At 38.9% G+C, this 22,276-nt stretch overlaps 1 protein-coding gene across 1 annotated transcript in view; it reads left to right on the top strand.

The window, feature by feature from the left end:
* Positions 1–22,276, top strand: part of Vps13c (vacuolar protein sorting 13 homolog C) — a 148,560-nt gene that overhangs the window by 21,651 nt on the left and 104,633 nt on the right. The window contains exons 6-14 of the mRNA XM_028771361.1: positions 7,744–7,853; positions 9,253–9,312; positions 11,488–11,547; positions 13,371–13,451; positions 14,379–14,436; positions 16,527–16,654; positions 17,938–18,044; positions 19,062–19,233; positions 20,974–21,036. Of these exons, the coding sequence (XP_028627194.1) occupies positions 7,744–7,853; positions 9,253–9,312; positions 11,488–11,547; positions 13,371–13,451; positions 14,379–14,436; positions 16,527–16,654; positions 17,938–18,044; positions 19,062–19,233; positions 20,974–21,036 (839 nt within the window). The remainder of the gene's footprint in view (positions 1–7,743; positions 7,854–9,252; positions 9,313–11,487; positions 11,548–13,370; positions 13,452–14,378; positions 14,437–16,526; positions 16,655–17,937; positions 18,045–19,061; positions 19,234–20,973; positions 21,037–22,276) is intronic.

A 22,276-nucleotide genomic window follows, 5' to 3' on the forward strand; every position in this document is an offset into this window, starting at 1 on the left:
TGTGCTTTCTCTGGAGGTAGAACACCTGTGGAGCTAGTCCTGTGTTAGGTCTGTGCAGTATGAAATGCAAACATGGCAGCTTCTTGGGTGATAAATTTTCGGATTTGTCAGAATGTCTTTAAAATTCAGAAGATGAAATTCAGTTTCACATACTGAGTTCTGAATGTAACAGGTTAATTTAGGAATTGAGGAATATGCTGAGAGATTATTTTTCTATATGTGGAGAAATTTGTTATCATTTTGACCACATTATAAATAGTCTTTCTCAGTTTCTGTGGATATGCATCATCTCCTTGTGAGCTTTTTATGTGAATGATGAGTATATCCTTCAAACCAGTGGGTCTCAGCCTTCCTAATGCTGCAACCTTATGTTGTGGTGACCTCTAACAATAGAATTACTTCATTGCTACTTCAAAATTGTAATTTTGCTACTGTTATGAACTGTGATGTAAATATCTTATATATTGGTTATTTGTTATATGACACCTGAGGGGGGTCACGATCCATAGGTTGAGAACCATTGCTTAACTGCATCCCATCACCGTATTAATTAATAGTTGTTACTTAATTATCACACAGTCTTCAGATTTGCTTTCCCAGTCTTTCTGGAATTTAAAGCCCAGGGTTCCATTGCCTGTGTAGAGTCTCAGGGAGAGAAGGAGAGGGATGCTCTGGCCTGCCTGGGCAGATAAATATAAAAAAGATAAAAACTCGCGCTGATTTACTCTAAACCATGTAGCTTCCTTAAAATGCCACTACTGTGTTAGGAACAAAATCTGAAGTTTTTTATTTCAATTTTATAGAATTTGCTTAGCTATAAAATGAACTTTTTTTCGTTTTATTTCTCTGGAGTGACTTTTTGTACTTGGGAAGGACGTCATAGATAGCTTCTCCTGTGTTAGCTTCCACATTTAAAATGTTAATTTTTCAAGGTAATATATACATACACTTAACAATCAAATGCCCGCCCCCACCCAACACGTAGGGTGATAGATGGCAGTCCCCTGTGCACACTTTGCTGTTCTTCATACCTGTTCTTATAAGCCAGTTTATGTTTTAAGAGTCTCAGTACTGTTTTCTGGTTCATTAATATATGCCATTGCTGTTTTTTTCACCCTTACCCCCTGTCTTCTGTTGACACCAGTTCAAAGGCCACAGAGCGATGCCTTTTGCATTTTTGGAAAGTCTGAATGGGTCGTAATTTTAGACCAGTTAAGTACTATGACAAGGCAATTGTTCAGTATAAAGGTCTAGTGACAGACTATGATTATACTTCCTTCTAGAAGTCCTCTGTTTTTCTCGACTTGAAAATATTCCCTTTCATTTGTTTAATCTGCTATGAAATGTGCTAACTTTTTCACCTGATAGTTTTTCAGGTGTTTTCTAACTGCTTTAATTCCTGTTCCAGTACTCTTTACATATGCCTTTTTTTTTTTCTTGAAGTTTTCCTTCTGAGTTGCTGTTTTTTCCCCTAGGGAAACCAGGTTTATTTTTTTAGGGTTGCATAAATGAGCCTAGCCTCCTCACTAGGCGGGAGCTTTACTGTTGAGCTTCACCTTCAGTGCCTGCGGAGGTTAAAATTTCCTTAGGTTTTGGGTCTGCATGCGTAGTCTTGCTGAGCCTGTCCTGTTAGTCCTCTGTTGAGTTAGCTCCTCCATGGTTTCCTTGTCGATTCTTTTGTTTCCTCCTGTGTTTACTGGACACATCTAATAGCTCTCAGTGTAACTGAAAGTTCCCTCAAGGTTAAATGCTAGATTTTTCTTCCCCCCTGGGTTTAGAATATCACATTCAAGATTGAATGTTGTGCAGTTCAGTGTGTTCTGTGAACACAGAAGAGAGAAAGAGTGAGCTCTTCAGGTCGAGGAAACAGGGTAGACAGGTTAGAAAAGACCAGAGCACATGTGGGGAACAGCTGGAAGTTAAGGGGTTTGAGAGAGAGAGTAGTTGCATGTTCAGTTGGGAAACTAATTGAGATCTCTTTAAAGAGATTTGGATGAGGTCAATAGCCACATTGCTAGTGCAAAGGGGGCGAACTGAAGCCGCCTGCCGGCTGAGGAGAGGGAGTTCACAAGGCTTTCTCTAGAAGTCTGAAGTTATGGTCTGGGCTGTTATAGTCTCTTCCTTTGGAAGAGGAGAAGTGGGAGGTGGAGCTTTCTAGCCGGTATTGACTCAAGTGTGTAAGGCTGCAGGCAGCGTGTCTGCAAGGAACAGGTTACACAGTGAAGTTAGAGGAGACTGTCATCTGACTTTACAGTTAGTGGCAGGTATCATAGAAACTTAATGACAATGGGCCACATGACAGGCAGGAGGAGAACTCAGATGGGATTCGTGTTGTGTTTGAAAATGTGAGATGGCTGTGAGACCCAAGTGGTCAGTGGTGTCTACCTGCCCTGTTTGTTTGATTTGTTTGATTGTTACAACTTTGATGATGGAGAATTTTTGTTTGAATATAAAAGGAATGTTTATGTGTTGAAAGAGTGGGTGTGGTGTTGCTGGGAATGTTTCCTTCCTTAGGGGCAGATGGTTTTACATCCCTGACACTTAATGTGCCCTGCAATATGGTTTCTGAGTTTTTGAAGTTAAGTTTGGATGCATTTCCTGTGGAAAACTAAAGGTGTCTTATAATGCTTTGCATTTCGGTTTCTGCTGCCGTGGGATGCAGGTGCACACTCAGGGGAATTCATGTATGGCTTGGAAAACTTGCTTTACAAGGACATCAAGCCTGGTGGGTATGCATGGTTAATTATACTTAACTTCATGAAAGTGATATTCTTATTTATGCCTCAGCCTTTAGTGGAGTCCACTGGATAGTATGCGTCCTTTAGAAAATATGGAAATGTAATTCTCATTCATACCCTTGCCATCTCTTCCTTTCCCCTCCCTCTGCAGCCATTCACTCATTCACTGAGTCTTTGAGTGTCTTCTGGCAAGCTTGCTGTCTGTGAGTGAGCAAGCACCGCACTGCCCCTGTAGACTTCTCAGCTCTTCAAGTGACTGGAAATATGCACTGCCCTCCCCTTGGCTTTATTTTTTAGCACAGTAATAGTGTTTTCCAACTGCTTTCTCTTACTTACAGCAGAGATTTTCAAATTTATAGGAAGCAGTAAGATGGAATATGTATGTTATATATCTTTATTTATTTTAATGCTTCATCCAGAGCCTCAAGGAGGACCCCTGCGTTTCTTCTCCGGTCCTCCTGACTGTGCAGTCTTCTCTAGTCTGTTGTCCTGGATAGTGTGCTGAAACCTGAAGCTTCACAAAAGCAAACTGAAGGCTGTTTGCTGTAGGATTTAGAACGGGAATCTGGTGTACACTAGAAAGTGTACCAGATATTTAGCAACAGTTTCAATATTTTAAATGAAACGTTATATCTTTATAACACTTCAGGAATTTATGTTAATTTCAGCACAATTTAGACATGCTTTGACTAAATGGTAAATGGGCCTGCATTTCAAATTTCAAATACTGAGTGCTGTGGTAGAATTCCTCTGCACATAAAACTTCTTTAATATATAATGTTCATTTTGACAGTGGGAGAATTTGCATGGCAGTTTCCCAGCCTTAAGTGAAATTATCTTAAGAACAATTTCTCATTTTACAAATCTACTAATTAGCTGACTGCTAATTTGTTACTTTACAAATCTACCACTGTGGTAACCATGGCTGACTGCTAATTTGTTACTTTACAAATCTACCACTATGGTAACCATGGCTGACTGCTAATTTGTTGCTTCACAAATCTACCACTGTGGTAACCATGCATGGCTGACTACTAATTTGTTACTTCACAAATCTACCACTGTGGTAACCATGGCTGACTGCTAATTTGTTACTTTGTTCAATATCAGGATAGCATGAAGAATGTCAGGGCCCATTGTGCAGTTTTATAGGCTGCAATGAACCAGCTCACTGTTGTCACTGCTGCTGGTGTTTCCAGCTCTTCCAGGAAGAATCTGCCTGGAAGTTATAAAGAATGTTGGTAACCCATCCTCATACCTTATACAATCACCGGCCTTGTAAAAGCCAGCAGAAGGCACAGTGAAGGAAGCCTTAGCTGATTCATTACCTTTCTTCTTTTAGATGTTAAAGTAATCCTGGTAACGTGAGGCTCATGGTGCAGTGAGAAGATTTGTTTGATGATGGCATCATCCTTCCCTTAGCTGGGAGCTCACGTGTACTTCAGGACAGTTTCCTCTTTCAGTTTCCGAGTGCATATTCTTCCTTTACTTCATGTCACTTTTTTTTTTTTAAACATTAGAGCATCAATTCTCAGAAAGGCACAGCTATTAGAACTATTTTTTTTTTCCGAGACAGGGTTTCTCTGTATAGTCCTGGCTGTCCTGGAACTCACTCTGTAGATCAGGCTGGTCTCGAACTCAGAAATCCGCCTGCCTCTGCCTCCCAAGTGCTGGGATTAAAAGCGTGTGCCACCACCGCCCAGCTAGAACTATTTTTATAGTGATATTGAAGCATTTAACTTTTCACTGAGTTGAAATTTTTATGCTGAAATAGTAAGGAATGGCTTGTAACTCAGTGGCTGCCATGGCCTGATTCAAGGAGGGACAGCTCACTGGACCACTGGTCACTGTGTTCTTTGCTACTGTGAACTCATTACAAAGGCAAAAGGAAATGAAATGTGCCAGTATTCTTGAAGTTTTTTCTTGACAGAATAGAATTTTAATTTAATTGGACACTAACTATTGAGCAGGTCTCTAAAATTTTGTAGGACAGAGGAGAGAGTGTGAAGCACTTTTGAATGGTGACGTAGCTGATTGTCAAGGATGATTCTTCATGCATATGTGTGAATTGTGTGAAGTTGCTTCTTATGGAAAAAGGCTATTTTTACTTGAAAGATTGACAGATTGTCATCATTCAAGTTTGAGCGTTTAGCTACTACATAAAACAAAGTAAAAGTGAACTAACATATTTGAGTAGTAACACTTGGTGCTTTTAAGGAAACAGTAGAATTTTAAGAACCCCTTATTTGCCACCTCGAGCTTGACAACCACGTAGTATGGCCAGACTTTCCCATGAGCCTGAGGTAAATGCAGCAAATTCACCTCTTGTGTTAAACGCTGACAGGACTGAACGTGAGGAGGCTCTGTCTTGCCCATTGCAGCATTATTTCCATATGCCCAGTGATTGGTGAGTCATGGCTGTCTGAAAGGCCCATGTCTGCGATGGCCAACTGACTTTAATTGGCTGACTATAATTAGATGCTATATCTTATTCATAATCTAAAAAACGAATTAAGAAACTCTACTTACTAAACAAGACCATGCAAACACTCTTCCCTTCTCCAGTTACATATCTGGTTTGAAATCATATTTTCATCATGTACTTCAATCAGAACAACATATCTCAGCAGATTGAACACGGAAGCAGATATGTGAATTTCACCGTCTTCCACTAAGCCAGATATTATATTTGTACAAATGTAAAATCATGTGATTCTTCTCACTGTGAATATATATATATTATGTATACAGTGCATAACTACAAATAATCAAATGGTTTAATATTGTTTTAAATGAATTAAAAATAGTTTTTGTTATTTCTAGCATCATAAATATGAATAATAATAGCCTATATTACTTAAAATCTCTTCAAATTGCTCATGCTTTAAATGTGAGTTTAAAGGGTCCCAAGACCAAAGTTTTGAGAACTATCTTAAAGTATTTGAGAATTAGAAGTTTATTCTTCATTAGATTAAATAGAGACTTTCTCTCAAAACTCTGTAGCACTTTTGCAGACTTAAAATGGTTTTAGGAGGTCTGACATGGCACCTCCCACATTGAAATTAAAGTTAGAACAGGGACTAGAGCACTTGTGAACTAGAGAGATTATGGCCAGGCCTGGAGGCTCCAGCTGAGGACAGTGCCTTCCCCAGTAGTGTTTCTTTGAGAACTCAGTCTTTTGTATGCTTGATTTATGGAGTGGAGTCAGGAACTGTCACCATGTTAGGAAATGCCAGTGGCTGTGCCATTCAGCTTCTGTTATATTTGTAAGGGACTTCATCTGAAAAACGAGTTTATTCTTGAATTGTACCTCTTGTCTCAACTTTATGGCAGAACAATTTGCAAATATCACCAAAATAAAAAAGAACTTGCAGATATATACAAATATATTCTGGTCATATTTTTGTATTTTGTTATAATGTTTATGTGTGGATGTTTTAGTTCATTTGGACAGGCATATATTATATGCCTTTGCTTAGATATGCATTTCTGTCCTTGGAAGCCTCTTGCTGGATGGGAGCCTTTTTCCCACTGGCAAAAATATTAGGCAAACACTTCAGATACAAGCCCTTGTTGTTTCTTAGAATTTTGGATAAGGCACAGGCCCTGAGGCTGCACGAGCTGTGGAAAGCTTCATACAGGTGTTGAGTCATACAGCAGGAGTGTTGCACAGCGACACCTAAACGTTTCCCTGGTGAAGAATCTGAGGATGGCAGCCTGATTGCAGAGTGATGTGTAGGGAGGCAATAGCATCGACATTAGGGTGCTTTGGAAATTACAAATAACAGTTTTGCAGTTTCCCACCCGTGGCTGGCTGGTAGGTGTGGCAAAGACCAGGCCTGTGTCATGCATACACATTTGATTTTATTTGTCAGGCTGCAGAGAGCCTTTAAATGATTTGTAATAGGTGATTGACAGGCTCAACTAGTATATTAGATGCAGTAACAGTGCAGAAGGTCCTTTTATCAGAAGATGAGGGTGGGGAGCAGAGTCAGGAGACTATGCAGGACTGCCTCTGGAGGTCAGGTCATGGCTGATGCCTGGCTGTCAGCTGAGCAGAACACTAGAAGGTTGGGTAAGAAAGGTGTTGGTTAGTGTGAAAATGCCAGATAAGAAGGATCCAATTTAGAGAAATCACTGCTGGCTGAATGTACTGTTTATACATTTTATACCCTTCTACCTTCATGAGCTATACCTCATGCTTAAGCAGTTTTGTTTGTAAAGATCATCATCTAGACAGGCCATAGCTCTCAACCCAGTCATCCCATTTGTATTCCTGTGCCCCTGCTGCATATCGCTCAATACTTTTCCCTGAAGGCTTTATATCATCATCATTACATTTCCAATATTTGGTAACATTGAACTTAAAGTGACACTGTAATGTCAAGTTATAAACATTGAAACACCAGTGGGAATGGATACGTTTTATCCATATTTTGTGTAATTGCACCTGCCAAGTTATTCTCTAGATTAAAGGCTGTTCTTTACAGAATGTTAATATAGTAGAGAAAGCTTGTGAGTTTGTGTTTATGTTGAAGTAGTAGGTCAGCAGTGTAGAGGAAGGTAAGTCTGGCTGAGCTTTGATGTCAGGAAGAATTCTCGTATTTTCTTTTCTGTCCTCTTGTCTGCTAACTTGACTTTTATCCTTTTCTCACTAAAATGCTTCCACTGAGAAGGACGTAAGCGTAAAAAGCACAAAAAACATTTTAAGAAACGTTTTAAAGGTCTTGATCGCTCCAAAGGTAGGTACAAGCAGTTCTCTACCTGTGCTGTTAATACACCTCGATTTCTGTCTAGGAAGGTAAAATGAACATTAGTGTGCAGTTTAAATATAAAACTGAACTTTATGGTAGAACTTTTTATCAGATTCTAAAATAAATCTAAGAAAGGACCCTAGAATACATTGTAATTTCCAATGCGTAATGTATTTAGCGCTCTTTGGCCATCGGTCGTGAAGTGTGTCAGAACTGCAAGTCTTGAGCTCCTGTTTTTCTCTTTTTCATAGATAAGCCCAAAGAAGCAAAAAAGGACACATTTCTGGAGAAATTGGCAACTCAAGTAATAAAAAATGTTCAAGTGAAAATTACAGACATTCACATTAAATATGAAGATGATGTAAGTAATTTCAGTATTTCTTGTTGGTCATTAAATGTGTTTTATGATATTCTGTATCTTATGATATTCCATTTGTAGATTAACTGAACCTAATTTAAATTTAAGATAGCCACTCCTGTAAATATGTGAGTGTTTCACCCTTCCCACTAGACAGTGTTGATCATATATAAATACAGTGTAAAACCGCTACATGGGTTGACTGCTCTTTGTGCTTTATTTGGATTTTGTTGTATATGCTATGATGTAACTTTAAGAAACTAATTTCATTTATATTGTCAAAACAATTAGTTGTGAAAGGTGACGGAGCAACTGTTGGTAATGGCAGTCAGCAGACAGGGCCTCTGGTCAGTGTAGTTACAGCCTCTTAGTAGCCCCTGCAGTGGGCCTGGACGGCTCAGGAGCACCCACAATGGGGTTAGAAGCCGGTCTGAGGCAAGTCAACTCTGATTCCCATGTTAATTTGCCTTAAGTTTGACTAGATTAGAAGACTATTGATAGACAGAGTTTCATTTCCCCTTGCTGCATTCTCTGTGTGACAGTATCCAATGATGTATTTGCAGCTTGAGAAAAAAAAAACCCACTATAGCTAACTCCATTATATATTTATATAAATTAAATATTTATATGCATTAGTTACAAATAAAATATATGAAGCTGTTTGTGCTTTCCAACTACCCCCCCACGCATATATTTCCTCTTTGATAAGGGTCTGTGTGACAAGACTATGAAGTTCCATTTGGATGATGTTGAACAACAGTTACAATTTCTTTTCCTATAGTTCATGCTTCCATCACAAGCTAACAGTTGTCTTTGGCTTTCAAACATCTTTCAATGGTCACAGACAACAACAACATGCACATTGTGACACAGGCTAAATATCATTTATAAATATCACATATCAACATTCAGAAATAGAAAAGTTGGTAGATTTGGGGTAAATAGCCTTGGTAAAATAAATATTAAAATTTTAAAGCGTGGCTGGAAAAGGAGGATTGAAAGTTTAAGACCAGGCTGGATTACAAAGTGGGATCCTGTGTCAAGAAAAACAAAACAACCTCAGCAAAGCATAAGACCTAGATCCTTTCTTTACCAGGCACTTTTGAAGTATCAAGGAAAATTATAAATATTGTTCATGTTTCCGAAGATGGAAATCTTAAGTGCTAGAGCAGTTATTTAGAGCTGAAGTCATTGTCTGTGGAGAACATCGTGATACACACAAAGAAGCATCTCTTTCTAACCATCTAAGCAAGAGTCTGCTGGTCATAGTTCTGGTGATTCTTAGCTGTAAGAAAATAGTTCTGGGAAAATACCACATTAGTGACATAGGAGTTCCTGTGAGAAGGCAAGGAGGCAAGGCTCCACCATCTTGTATTTTAATGTTCCCTTTCTTCTTTGGTAGGTCACCGATCCAGAAAGGCCGCTTTCATTTGGTGTCACCCTGAGAGAATTTAGTCTGTTGGTAATTTTGTCTTTTTAACTTCTGTGGAATCTGTAAAGTATTAATATTCTGAAATCAACTGAATTGCCTAAGGCACACTTTGCTTTAAATAGCTTTTATGTTTCTGAAGAATTCTCTTGCTGGACATTTTCTCCAAGCTCACCATTTTCAGTAATATTTTTATATTTAGTAATTATTTTGATTTTAAAAATGTTTCCACATAACAAATGTTAAAGCATTCAGAGGAAATAAATGCTGTATCTTGTGTATATGGGGAAGGAACAGATGACTGTGTAGTGTTCTGAGTTTGTACTTGGTAATATTTTGTAGGATCTCCAGAGAGTAGATAAATGTGTGTGTGTGTGTGTGTGTGTGTGTGTGTGTGTGTGTGTGTGAGAGAGAGAGAGAGAGAGAGAGAGTTGATTAGATATTTCATAATACAGATATATTCTTCTTAAGCAGTATAGGGTATGCATAGCAGACTGGATTTTTTTTAAACTCTTCTAAGTAACTAAGTGATAGGAAACATGCTTGGGGGCATGAAGCTGCTTTTGATAAAGCAGAATATTCAGTAGCAAAACTGTCTGAAACACCAAAATCTGAGTTCTTAAGGGTAGAGGGATCATTAATCCAGAAAATTGAGCCTAATAATATACTTTATAAACAGCATCATACTTAACTTTGAGCATCTAACAAGTAAATAAAACAAACAAACAAGAAACCAAAAAATGAGAAATAGCAGACCACTCTGCCTGGTCTGTAACGCATACTAGTGCAAGTGGTCTTACTGTGTGCTCTTGCGGTTCCCCAGTCTTTGCTCAGAGCCCCTACTGTTTCACTTGCCTGTGTAGCCATTCCTTTTGACAGCTTGGTAATTTTGCTCAGATTGTAGAACTCATGTGAGGAAGTGTCTTGCCTTTGTTGTCTTTTACTTTCTTCTTAGAGTTTATTAGTGCCCTTTCCTCATTCTTCCTGTCTTACTGTGTCAAGATCCATAACCTGTTGTTATCCCAGGTTCTGAGCTAGGCCTCTAGCTAATCTGTACTTACCAGCTGATTCAGAGAGTCTCTTGTGCTTTGTGAGATTGGGTCTGTCTCAAGCGTGCAGCTTATTGTCCTACAGCTGCTGGGCCTCAATGATAAGAGGCTGTCAGGAAGCCTGCTGCCTCTTTTGTGTGCACACCATTCTTCCTTTCATCTTCTCAGTGACAGGATTACTTCCATATTAGATGCCCTGTGTCTACAGGTCTCATTGTCTCCACGTTCCTGCTTTCTGTCATTCTCTCTTCCAGATCAGCTTCACTTTCTCTTCCCTATATCTTCCTATAAGCAGTTAAACACTTTTTTTTTTTAAGACAGAGTCTTATTATGTAGGTCTGACTGGCCTGGAACTCATCAAGTAGACTAGCCTGGCTTTGAACTCATGGAGATCCACCTGCCTCTGCCTCCTGAGTGCTGATATTATATCATGCCAGTCTTAAACATTCTTGTCTCTTCCTCCTAACAAAACTTAACAAGGCTCTACTTAAGTTTCCATCCCCAGCCTGACTCTTCAGCTTGTGAAATGGGTTGGGCAGTCTGTCAGCAACGCCCCCTAGTGGATGTTAGCATGGATGTCAGCCATGCTGCACACATGGTTGTGCTGACTTCCACAGACACTGTGTTTCCATCCTTACAGCAACTTTTATTTTTCAAGAAGGTATATCTTCTTCACATGTACACACCAGCTCCCTGTTTTTATTCATGTCTAGGACTTCAGAAATATAGTCATCCAACAATAATTTTCTAAATGGTTGAAATAGAGTCCCTTCAATTTTAAATTTCATTGCTTCTTTTTGTTATATAAATATATAAAGAAACAGTTAACCTTACCTGACAACACCTAGGTAAGTTTTAAACTTTTAAAAAATACTTTTATGTGTGTGTGTATGTGTGTTTGAGAGAGGAGAAGGGGGCATCTCTGCACCACAGCACACATGCGAAAGTCAGAGCGACTTGTAGGAGTCCATTTCCCCTTCTACCATGTGGGTCCTGGGGTTAAATTCAAGTTATAGTTTTGGTGGCAAATGATTTTACCCATCGATCCATCTGGCTGGCCACTTTTCTTTCTAAATTATTTGATTATTACTTACAGATACTAGAGTATATATGGCACATACTGCTTTGTAAGAGTTGACCTTCTTTCTTTTCTTTTTAGACGACTAATGAACACTGGACTCCATGCATTTTAAATGAGGCAGAAAAAATCATATATAAGGTATTAACTTTCATATACAAGGTCCTAGAATTTCTTGGTAGGGATCAGTTTTTGTGCTCATGTGGATAAGATCTTTAAGAACTAATGTATCTGTTCAGCCAGATGGTAGGAGAGATGGTCAGAATCCAGCCATTGGAGCCAGCTTGGAGAGGTGTCTCACTTCACTAAATGTGATCATTTAGTCATTTTAATGCAAACCCTGCAAAAGTGTTAAGTACATCTTAAGGATAGAGCAAAAGTAACACATCTAAGCCCTCAGGAGTTTTGGGAAGGCGTGGGAGTAAATATAAGCATGTTTGATTTATAGTAAATGATCTAACTCTTAGTAACTGCTTCTGACCATATAAAATGCTGGTATTTAGGGGAAACTTGACTACCTTTGTATTTATGATAAAACTAGCAAGTGTCATGCCAGGGAATATTGTGTACACAATTGTGGGCATCCTGATAGGACCTCTTAGTGTGGTAATCTATTTATTTTTAACATTTTAAGGTTAAAAATTAAGATGTCATTAGACATTTAATGTATTTATGGAATGAATTTTGATTGATTCCAAATTTTAGTGGATCAGGATTCTGAGTGATCTACATACGACCACTCTTGAGTTTAAAAGAGTCTATATTTTAAACTGGCTGTCTTAATCAATTTGTTAAGTAACCTATTTCTGAATTTTAAACTAACACTTGTTGCCTTTGACAGACTTAGGTATTTCATACCAATTGAGAGTGTAACACTCTCCCTCATAAAGCACAAACAAAACATGTTGAATGTCAGAGGTATTTTAATAGGGTTGATGTGTTTTATTGGCAAAGTTAGCTCATTAGGGAAAATGTTTTTGATATGGGTGACTAAGTGAGCCTAAAATGCCTTGGATTTTAAGGACTTACATTATCTTTGTAGTTTGTTAATACAGATGAGTCAGGGGTGGAAAAGCCCAAGCTCTGGTTTGGATTCAGCTTTTACCGTATGAATTTCTGTGATCCCTTATCTGTGCTGAAGTTTGGATTCTTCATCCATCAAGTGAAGGGTCTGGATACAAGCATCCTTCCAGATGATATTACATGTCAGACTAGGCAGTTGAGGTCTTAGATGCAGAGAGAATAATTTGTGGTCAGGCAAGAGATGTGGTTAAGCTGCACACCCTGCATAACTATCGGGTGTGTGCTCTGTGTTTGCCTGCAGGACTTGTCAGTGCTTGACATGGTTCATAGCGTGCTTGCTCCCCAGCGGTTATATCATCCAGTCTGTAGCTTTCCAGCTTTATTGACCATAAAGGGCCTTTCCGCAGTCCTCCTCAGTGCAGCCACTGAAAACTGCTGGAGGGAGCTTGCATTGTCTTATCTAGGAAACAGTCTGTAGATGCTGATTTTTTACTATTTGATAATCGAATGAATGTGAATCTCTTGAAAATGTGTTCCCAGAAATGCATTTTAAAAAATGTTTCTCACATTGGTACATTCAATCTATATGAAATACTTAAGTCTGTCAAAGGCAACAAGTGTCATTTTAAAACTCAGAAATAGGCTATTTAACAAATTGATTAAGATAGCCAGTTAAAACATAACATTTGCTCTTTTAAATTCAAGAGTAGTCATATGTAGATCACACAGAATCCTGATTGTCTAAAATTTAAAATCAAACAACATTAAAAAATTAACGAATGCTAAACTTTAAAAAGTCCTATGTATACACTTCTCCTTCATTTTTGGCTATTTCCTTTTCTTTAAAAGTTTAGAATTTCAGTGAACACAGGGGTAGTTGTTGAATGCTGTTGTCCAGTTTTAGGGTGCTTTGCTTGACCACTTTCGTTTCTCTTACATAGCTTGTGAAGCTTGACAGTCTCAGTGCCTATTGGAATGTTGGCTGCTGCATGTCTTACCGTGGATCAAGGGAGCACATCTTGGTAATTTCAGTTCTTACCTTGACGTGTTAACTGCACACCCTAAGTGTGCTTAAAAGGGGAGGTCTTTTTTGTTTTTGTTTTTCGAGACAGGGTTTCTCTGTGTAGTCCTGGCTGTCCTGGAACTCACTCTGTAGACCAGGCTGGCCTCGAACTCAGAAATCCGCCTGCTTCTGCCTCCCAAGTGCTGGGATTAAAGGTGTGCGCCACCACTGCCCAGCAAAAGGGGAGGTCTTTAATGAGGACAGGCTGTCAGTCATTTGTTTAACTGGCATATCACTAAGTCAAAAGTCTGAAAAAAACTTTTGAACTTCATTCTGTCTCTTCAGAAGAGGCCTCTGATTCTGAAGATCGTTTTGAAAACCCTCACTTGCCGGTGACAGGGAGCCTGTTACAGCGCCCTCTGTGGTTGTTCATACACACTTTGGTGGTACTCTTATTATGCTGTTTCCTATAAGGAGGATTAGGAATACTGTGGGATACCACCCGTCAGACCTGGAGCACATGTGTCTTACAAGTCTTCAAATAACTATGATAATGATTTCCTGCATGGTCGACATGCGGTCCAGTGATTCAGTGTACTGAGCCAATGTCTTATTTCTTCAGTTAGAACAACCACACTTTCTAGATTAGATAAACTTTAAGACTCCAGGAACACTCTAACAGAGACTCAGCCTTTGACTAGGATGTTGTAGATATATATCTGTCTCTGAGTGGTTTTTATAGAGAGGACTTGTAATATGCTCTTAGATATTTAGCTCATTGTGTGTTTATTATAAAATACTTGTACATTTATACTGTATATTTTTCCCATGGTAGTTATTAGTAACAGAACAATGAAGGTACAAATGTGAGAACCATTTATTTATATTTATAATTTTTGCTACATGTGGTTAACTGTCTTTCTCTCTCATTCTTAAATCTCTTTAGAATCAACTGAAACGTGAAATTCTTACAAGTGCAAACATTCCCCCAGACCATCAGTACAGTGAGTACCAGGGAGAGTTCATTTATAGAAGAGACATGGAAGTCAGTGTTTCCACAAACTTTTCTAAATCAAGTCATTTTAACAACCAGAATGTGTTGATTTTATGGTATTTGGCCACACATGCACATTTGGATGTAACTTCTTAGGACTAGACTATAGCCACACAGTACTGGAGAATGATGGGGGAGGCAGAGGAGCTGGGGCTCACTCCTACAGCCAGACTCCTTTGACTTCTGCTTTCTTTTACCTTGTTACAGTGTTCTTTGTCTTGTGGTTTGGGCTCCTCCCTTCCTTTTCTCCCTTCACCCCTCCCTCTTCTTTTTTCTTCTTTCCCTCCTGCTTTTGGAATCTCTGGGATTGTGGTATTCACATCACCTTTAGGAGTGTAAGCCAATCATGCTGGATATTTTTTAAAGTGAAGTTTGTATATTTTTTGGCAGCCTCTCCTTTATTTCTCTGGCAGAATTGCCTGCTTATCTGTTTACTGCATCTGCTTTCCCGTTTCAGTTTCATCCTGAGAAGCTGTTAGTTTGTTGTCATTCAGTGAATGTCTTTATAATCGTCCTTAACTTCCGTGTCCCTTTCTTTCCATAGTCCAGTTGTACTGGTTCTCCAAGGTTTTCCTCCTGTCCTTTGTAGCTCGTTGCTGTAGATGATGGTGCTTTCTGTTATCTTCATCCACTTGAATAATGACAAAAATTTAAAGTTTATAAAAAATTTTAGTTTCTTTGATAAAAATAGTTCAGAAAATATTCATCTTAACCTCAGGCATTTATAAATCACATAAGTCAGTCAAAATAGTATACAATTTAGTGCAAGTTATACTTATCATAAGGTGTAATAAATACACCTATATGGACTTGATACTATTTATAGTTAGACTGTGTCACTGTCATCAACCCTAGTAGATTTTTAGCTTTTACTGTCACTCAACCTTAAAGTATTTATAGTTTTTCTTGTAGTCGTTTGTATATGATGAACTTGAAAACAGTATACTGGTAGTTTGTTCCCTGGGATGATTTAATTATGTTTCTAAATTTTGTCAATTATTAAGAAAAAATTAGATTTTTATTTCTCCTCTTATTCTAATATTTTAAATCAACAATAAACTATTAAGTTATAGAAAAACACAGCTGTAGACAGGAATTGTCTGTTTTCCATATTCTCCTTACCCGGGAACACATGACGCCAGGTAACCATGGAGATTAACTAGCAAGCTACCTAACTTGTTTCATACAGATAAGTAGATCCTTATTCGTAGCTTTCTCTTGTACATGCCCTCTCTCTCTCTTTATCTCTCTCTGTCTCTCTGTCCATTTTTCTTTCTTTAGATTGAAAATAGATTATTGTATATAATATATTGTGATCACTGTTTTACCCTCTCATCCCCTCCCAGGTCCTCCCTATATCACCATCCATTCCCCTCCATGCTTCTTTCTCTCTCTGTAGAAAACAGGCAAATATAAAACCAAAAGAGTAGAACAAAACAGAAAAGCAAACAAAAAACAAAGAAGAAGCATGAGAAGCCCATACACAGGTAGAGACACAGCACACACTAGAGAATCATAAAACCACAAAATTGGAAACCATAATATATAATCAAAAGCCAGTCAAGTAAAAATGCTCAGATAAAGCGTAATGAGACAAAAATAAACTTCCAGATGCTATTGAGTCAGTGTTGTATTGGCTACCTGTTACTGGGTATGGGGCCTTCCTCTCAGTGTCGTTTGCATATGCAGTGAGACTCCCTTGGAGAGACAAATATTTTCTTTGTGAGCGATTGCCAGTTGGAAATAGCTTCTTGGTCAGGGGTGGGAGCTCATATCCTCTTCCTCATCACAGTGCTGGGACTCCATCTGGCTTGGACCTGTGCAGGTCCTATGCGTGCTGTCTCTGTTTCTGTCACATAAGCCTTGTGAAGTAAGCCTTGCATATTTCTTGATAGTGATTTTGTTATGTATTCATAGCACCATGTACTCTTTCACTTTCAATATATAATATTCTCATAATTATTATATTATTAATATTGTTATAGTAGTTCATAGTTAAGAGCATGAAAACCTGTCCTACCTCTTCCCGCATGATACCAGTTTTCCAGCCAATATCAGCCTCTGCAAAACTCTACATGAATCCTGGTGCAGAATCAGAGCTCAAAACACCCAAACTTGATGGGAACATAGAAGTACAGAATATTGCCATTGAGCTGACGAAGCCTCAGGTAAGGCTCCACTAGGTAGCTCTGGCTTTAATCAGCCCTGAATCGTGATTGTTCTTGTGCTTGTCATTAGTCATTCTCTGTGGTGTGGTGGTACCTTTGTTTCATTCTATTGACATTTGATGAAAAAGATATAAAGATTTTTAAAAAGAGAGATTTCAGACAAACAGTTTCCATTAGTCTAATCTCTTTCACAAACTATACTTAATCTTATTAAGCTGTACTGAAGGATGTTTTTCCCATTGAAATCATAATTTTAGGAGAATTTCAGTATGCTTTTCTCATTTTTTCTTCTTATCTTTTAGCAGTGTGTGTATGAGTGTGTATGTGTGTGTGTGCATGTGCATGTGTGTGAGGTGAGAGGGCAACCTGAAGGAGTCGCTTATGTCCCTCTACCTTGTAGGCTTTTGGGATTGAAGTCAGGCTGTCAAGCTTGGTTTGAGCCTCTAAACCCTGAGCCGTCTTGCCAGCTACTTTTTTAGTTATTAACAATTTTGTTTATTTGTACTTATATATAGTATGTGAGCCTCTGTGAATATATGTGCAGTCATGCTTTCAAGAGCCTAAAGTAAGGGTATTAGATCCCTGGAACTGAAGTTATCGGGGGTTATGAACTACCACAGGGGTGCTGGAATTAAATCCAGATCCTTTGCAGGAAATCTGTGATGGAGTTTATTGTTGAAGTTTGGGCTAGACACATTTAGGTAGAATTGTATTAAGGAAGATTCAAAGGAAGCTAGCCCTTTGTCTATCTGAGTCTGTGATTATTAAACCTCTCTCCTTGTGTGTTTCTCTTTATTTAAACTGTTTGTCAGGCCCGCACGGCACAAAGCTCTGTTGGTAGTAAAGTGAGTGATTAAACAGCTTCAGCTTGCTTAGTTATACATCAGTTTCCTGGAGCAGTTTGGGAATTAGCTACTGTAGCTGAGGCAAAAGTGAGAGTCCAGAGGAAAAGCAGGCAGGCTCGGAGACAAGTACAATCAACACTAGGAGACATACCATTTTATTATTTCTAAGATACATATTTTTCCATTTTAGAATATATGAAAAAATAGATGTGTATTTCTGGTTGTGTGACAGTTTAAATAGCAGTACCCTTCTCTTTTATAAGAGAGCTTAAAGTATTGTGCTGTAATTTCTAATTGGTAATATTACATTTAATCAGGTATAGTTAGTCTATTATTGAATTATCAGAGATTTTTGGCGTCCTCTAGAAAAAGAGAATCAAATCTAATTTTATTTATATGTCCACTGTAACAAACCTAATTTTGTTCTTGTCTCAATAGTATTTAAGTATGATTGACTTTTTGGAGTCACTGGATTATATGGTTAGAAATGTGCCATACAGGAAGTACAAACCTTGCTTACCACTTCACACCAACTGTCGGCAATGGTAAGTTAGAATTTCTCTCTCTCTCTTTCTCTTTCTCTCTCTCTCCCTCCCTCCTTCCTTCCCTCTCTCCCTCCTCCCTCCCCCTCCCCCCCCCCCCCCCCCCCCCGTGTGTGTGGAGCGGTATGGGTGTGTTGTGTGGTGTATGAAGGTGCACTTGCCTGTGTGAGTGTGTATGGAGAGTGGAGGTAGATGTTGGATATTTTTCCTGATTGCTTCTCTCATCCCTACTTTCTGAGACACAGCCTCTCCTTGAGCCTGGCCATCTCCCATCGCCCCAGCACTGGGGCTGCAGCTGGGTGCCAATGAACCCAACGTTTACATGCATTCTGGGGATGCAACCTCAGGTTCTTACTTGCTCATCAAGTGCGTGAGCATGGAGTCATCGCTTTACTCTTGTTCTTTTGTTTCCAAGAGATGAATATCATATTGTCAGGGCCTTCAGAGTCAAGAAACCTTTAAGGCCTTATTGTCCAAACACTTCAAAAACAATAAGAAAAGAGAGATCGTTTCTGTCTGTGCTGTTCCCCCACTGATACCTCATTTGATATTCTGCTTCTGGACTCCTAAAGTTTATCTTAGCATTCAAGACTTCGAACATGTTTTTAAAAGTCTTGTCAATTTTCCACGTGGACTCAAGGTTATAGGAACACAGCCTGTAGCCACGTTTCACTTAGCAGTGGAGGTGTGTGTATGAAATGCATTGTACGATTGTGTGGGTATCATGCAGTGGGAACTAAAATAGCTGTGCCATCGTGAGATAATATAACTCTGTGAAGTCACTGTGCTGGATGTGGTCTGCCGTTTAACAAGGAGTTGCAATTAAGCATGTGACTGTACCATTTTCCACATGTACCATTTGGCGTGGTTGTGCTTCAGGGGGCTTGCAGTGTTACTGTTGGAGTTACTAGAAGACGGTAAAGAACAATAACAAAATCAACAGAGTGGAATCGCTGAGAAATCTAATCTGTTTTCTTGCATTTTTATATTCACATGTACATTAACAAAATTTGACTTCAGGTGGAAATATGCTATTGATTCCGTTCTTGAAGTTCACATAAGAAGATATACTCAGCCATGGTCATGGAGTAACATAAAAAAACACAGGCAGTTACTCAAGAGTTACAAAATGGCTTACAAAAGCAAGTTAACACAAACCAAAGTCTCAGAAGAAATACAGAAACAAATTCAGGTATATATTTCATATGTTAGTACTGCTAACTCCTAATCACCCTTTAATATTCTGTCTCTCACTCTGTAGCTCTGGTTGTCCTGTCACTATAAATACCAGGTTGACCTCAAACTCACAGAGATCTGCCTATCTCTGCCTCCCAAGTGCTAGGATTAAAAGTGTGCACCACTACATGCAGCTCCTTTAACATTCTTATGTATCTGGTTTGAATTGGAATATAACTTGACAGTGAACAGACTCATACATGAGAAAATAGAGTGTCCTTCCTTACATTTTCATTTCTTTTTATTAACCAACAATCCTTTTCCATAGCATAATGTCACATTTAGTAAAACTACTACAGGTTATGTGAGAAAATGTGTCTCATTTTCCTACTAATGTTTAGAAAATGGACATTAGTTCATTTGTTAGATCTTGTTTGTTCATAAAAATTCCCACACTTACACAATTTTGTTCTCTCCATTTTAGAGCTTAAAATATTGTTTGCAAACAAAACAAATAGAACCCCCTTTTCCCTGAGAAAGGCTGGGACTTTTACTTGTGTCCCAAATACAGAATTTGCTTAATTACATGTGTTGCCGTGGCTGCCATTCAGTCACTGTGTCTGGGATATAAGATGGGGCTGGACTCCTGTGCTTTGGAACCATAATAGTGACCAGTGTGATACAAGAGGGGCATAGGTGTGGTGACAAAGATCAGGACTCAAGGAGCTTGGTGTTTTCCAGGTGTTCTGGTCACACAGACATGGGTTTCTCAGCTGCTCAAGTTTCTTCTCAGGAATAAAGTGAAGACAGCGTCTGTCTTATAGTCCTGACAGCTGTATGAACAAATTCACGAGTGTTCAGGTCATCTAATTAATGTTGGAGTCTCAGTTCTCCTTTAGTCTACTTGGTGACTTGAGTAGTTTACATTCTTTTTTTAAAAAAAGTAATGATGTAATGTCTATAAAATAATACAGCATAGGGAAGAATAAGAAGTAAGGATCACAAGAAAATACCTAAAACTGCTCTCCAGTTTTTATTCTTTTTAAAATTTTATGCCTTTAAAATTATGTGCATATACATGTTTCTGTGTTTGCTTGTACACATAAGTTCAGATATTGGAGGAGGCCAGAAGGGGCATCAGATGCCCTAGAGCTGGAGTCACAGGTGGCTGGGAGCTGTCAGATGTAAGTGCTGGGGACTGAACTGCAGTCTTTGCAGGGAATGCTGTGCTGTTTTCCAGCACTTATTTAGCTCTTCACATCCCCTCCTTTAATAAAAAAAAAACCTTTTAGAAAATGTATTTATTTTGTTTTATGTGAATGTCCTCCCTACATATATGCCTGAGCACTACATGTGTGCCTGGTGCCTATGGAGGTCAGAAAGGACATCCGATCTCCTGTTACAGGTAGCTGGGTGCTGGGAACTGACCTTGGATCCTTTGTTAAAGCAGCCAGTGGTCTTGTTGTCTGAGCCTCTCTTCAGCCCCAGCATAGTTCCTGTCAAAAACATTCTTATTTTATGTGCAGCTATCTAATACCTCACAGAAAATGCTTTATTTTCACACTGTTGAGTAACGATTTAAGTTTTTAAATTACTTACTTTCCTTACTATTAAAAATGAAAATGAGTAAAAGCATGTTTTAGCTCATGCTTTCATTAGACAGTTCCGGTGTTGGTACTGCCTAGATGAGTACATCAGTCATAGAAGTCACAGGGTATGCTTTATGTAATCCTTTTTTTTTTCTCTTGTTTTGCAGGACTTGGAGAAAAGTCTAGATGTTTTTAACATAATTTTAGTGAGACAACAAGCACAAGTTGAGGTAATCACTTTGCCTAACTGACTTTATTCTTTATTCAGCGAGTAATTGCCACTTCTTTAAGCCTGGGATGAAGAAATCTGAATGTTATGGGAAGTTGCTAAGATTTACCCAAATGAGAATAGGGATGGATCCTTATTGCTTCATTCTGTCTCTAGAGAAAACTAAATGGAAAAAAAGCTGTTAAAATGAGAAGGAAGAGCTTTAAAACTAGGCAATCAAAACTTTGTAACATTGTAAATCTAAGTTCCCAGTCATTCTAGCAGTCTGGAATATCAGTTACCATTTGGCATCAGGCTCATGCTCTTCCTTAGGACTTAGCAAAGACTTCGCAAAGACTTCATGAGTTTCTGTCATTCTAGATCCGGGTTAAGTGTGTGGACCTGAGGGTCAGATGGCCCCAGTCTTGCAGGCTTTTGTTTTTATGACTCAGCACTAGCTATTTAATCTCTTTTGTGCTTCAGTTTTCTCATTTATACAATGTAACCTGCATCTTGGGCTTATTGTGGGGGAATATGTGGTAATTCATTTAAAACACTTTGTCTGTTATGGGCCTGGCCCTTAGAAATGACTATGTAAGTAATTTTTTTCACCTTTCTCTTTATCATTTGTACTAGCCTATGGAAGTGAGCAAAATAAAGAAATCCCTTCCAAAGGGAAAGAAGGATAATAAATACACAATTAGACACAGATAGCAGGATCTAGAGAGTGCTGCAGCTAGGCAGTGATGATCACTGGGGTCACAGGTTTAACCAGGACGACAGCGGAAGCTTCAGTCAGAGAGGATTGGACTGATGACCCAAGGAGGTTGAGAGAGACACCAGAAAGATGTGCTCGGGCAGAGCTGACCCGGGAAGGAAAGAATAGACTGTATCAGTTGAAGGCTTTTGGCCTGGGGAGGGTGGCAGTCACTGTGCTTTACAGTAAGTGGCAGGGTGGAGTGGAAGTGGTGCTGTTGGGAACGGGGGAGGTCACCAGGCTGTGTGGGACTTTATAAGCAGGAGTGGATTTTGGCTTGAATTGGCAAGTCATTAATATTGAGTGTGAGAAGCAGGATGTTATAATTGAGGATGCTTTGCAAACAACTCTAGGAGAGAACAAGAGGATACTGACAGGGAGGCCAGTTGCTGCTGAGCTATCAGGTGTGGGGTGGCACGGGAGTGAGTAATCTCACTCAGGGGTTTCTACTCCACCTTTGATCATTCAGTTCCCAGATAAAAGACACACCATGTTTATATTTATA

This window comes from Grammomys surdaster, unplaced genomic scaffold (genome assembly GCF_004785775.1).
Source record: "Grammomys surdaster isolate TR1022 unplaced genomic scaffold, NIH_TR_1.0 206, whole genome shotgun sequence".
Lineage (NCBI taxonomy): Eukaryota > Metazoa > Chordata > Mammalia > Rodentia > Muridae > Grammomys > Grammomys surdaster.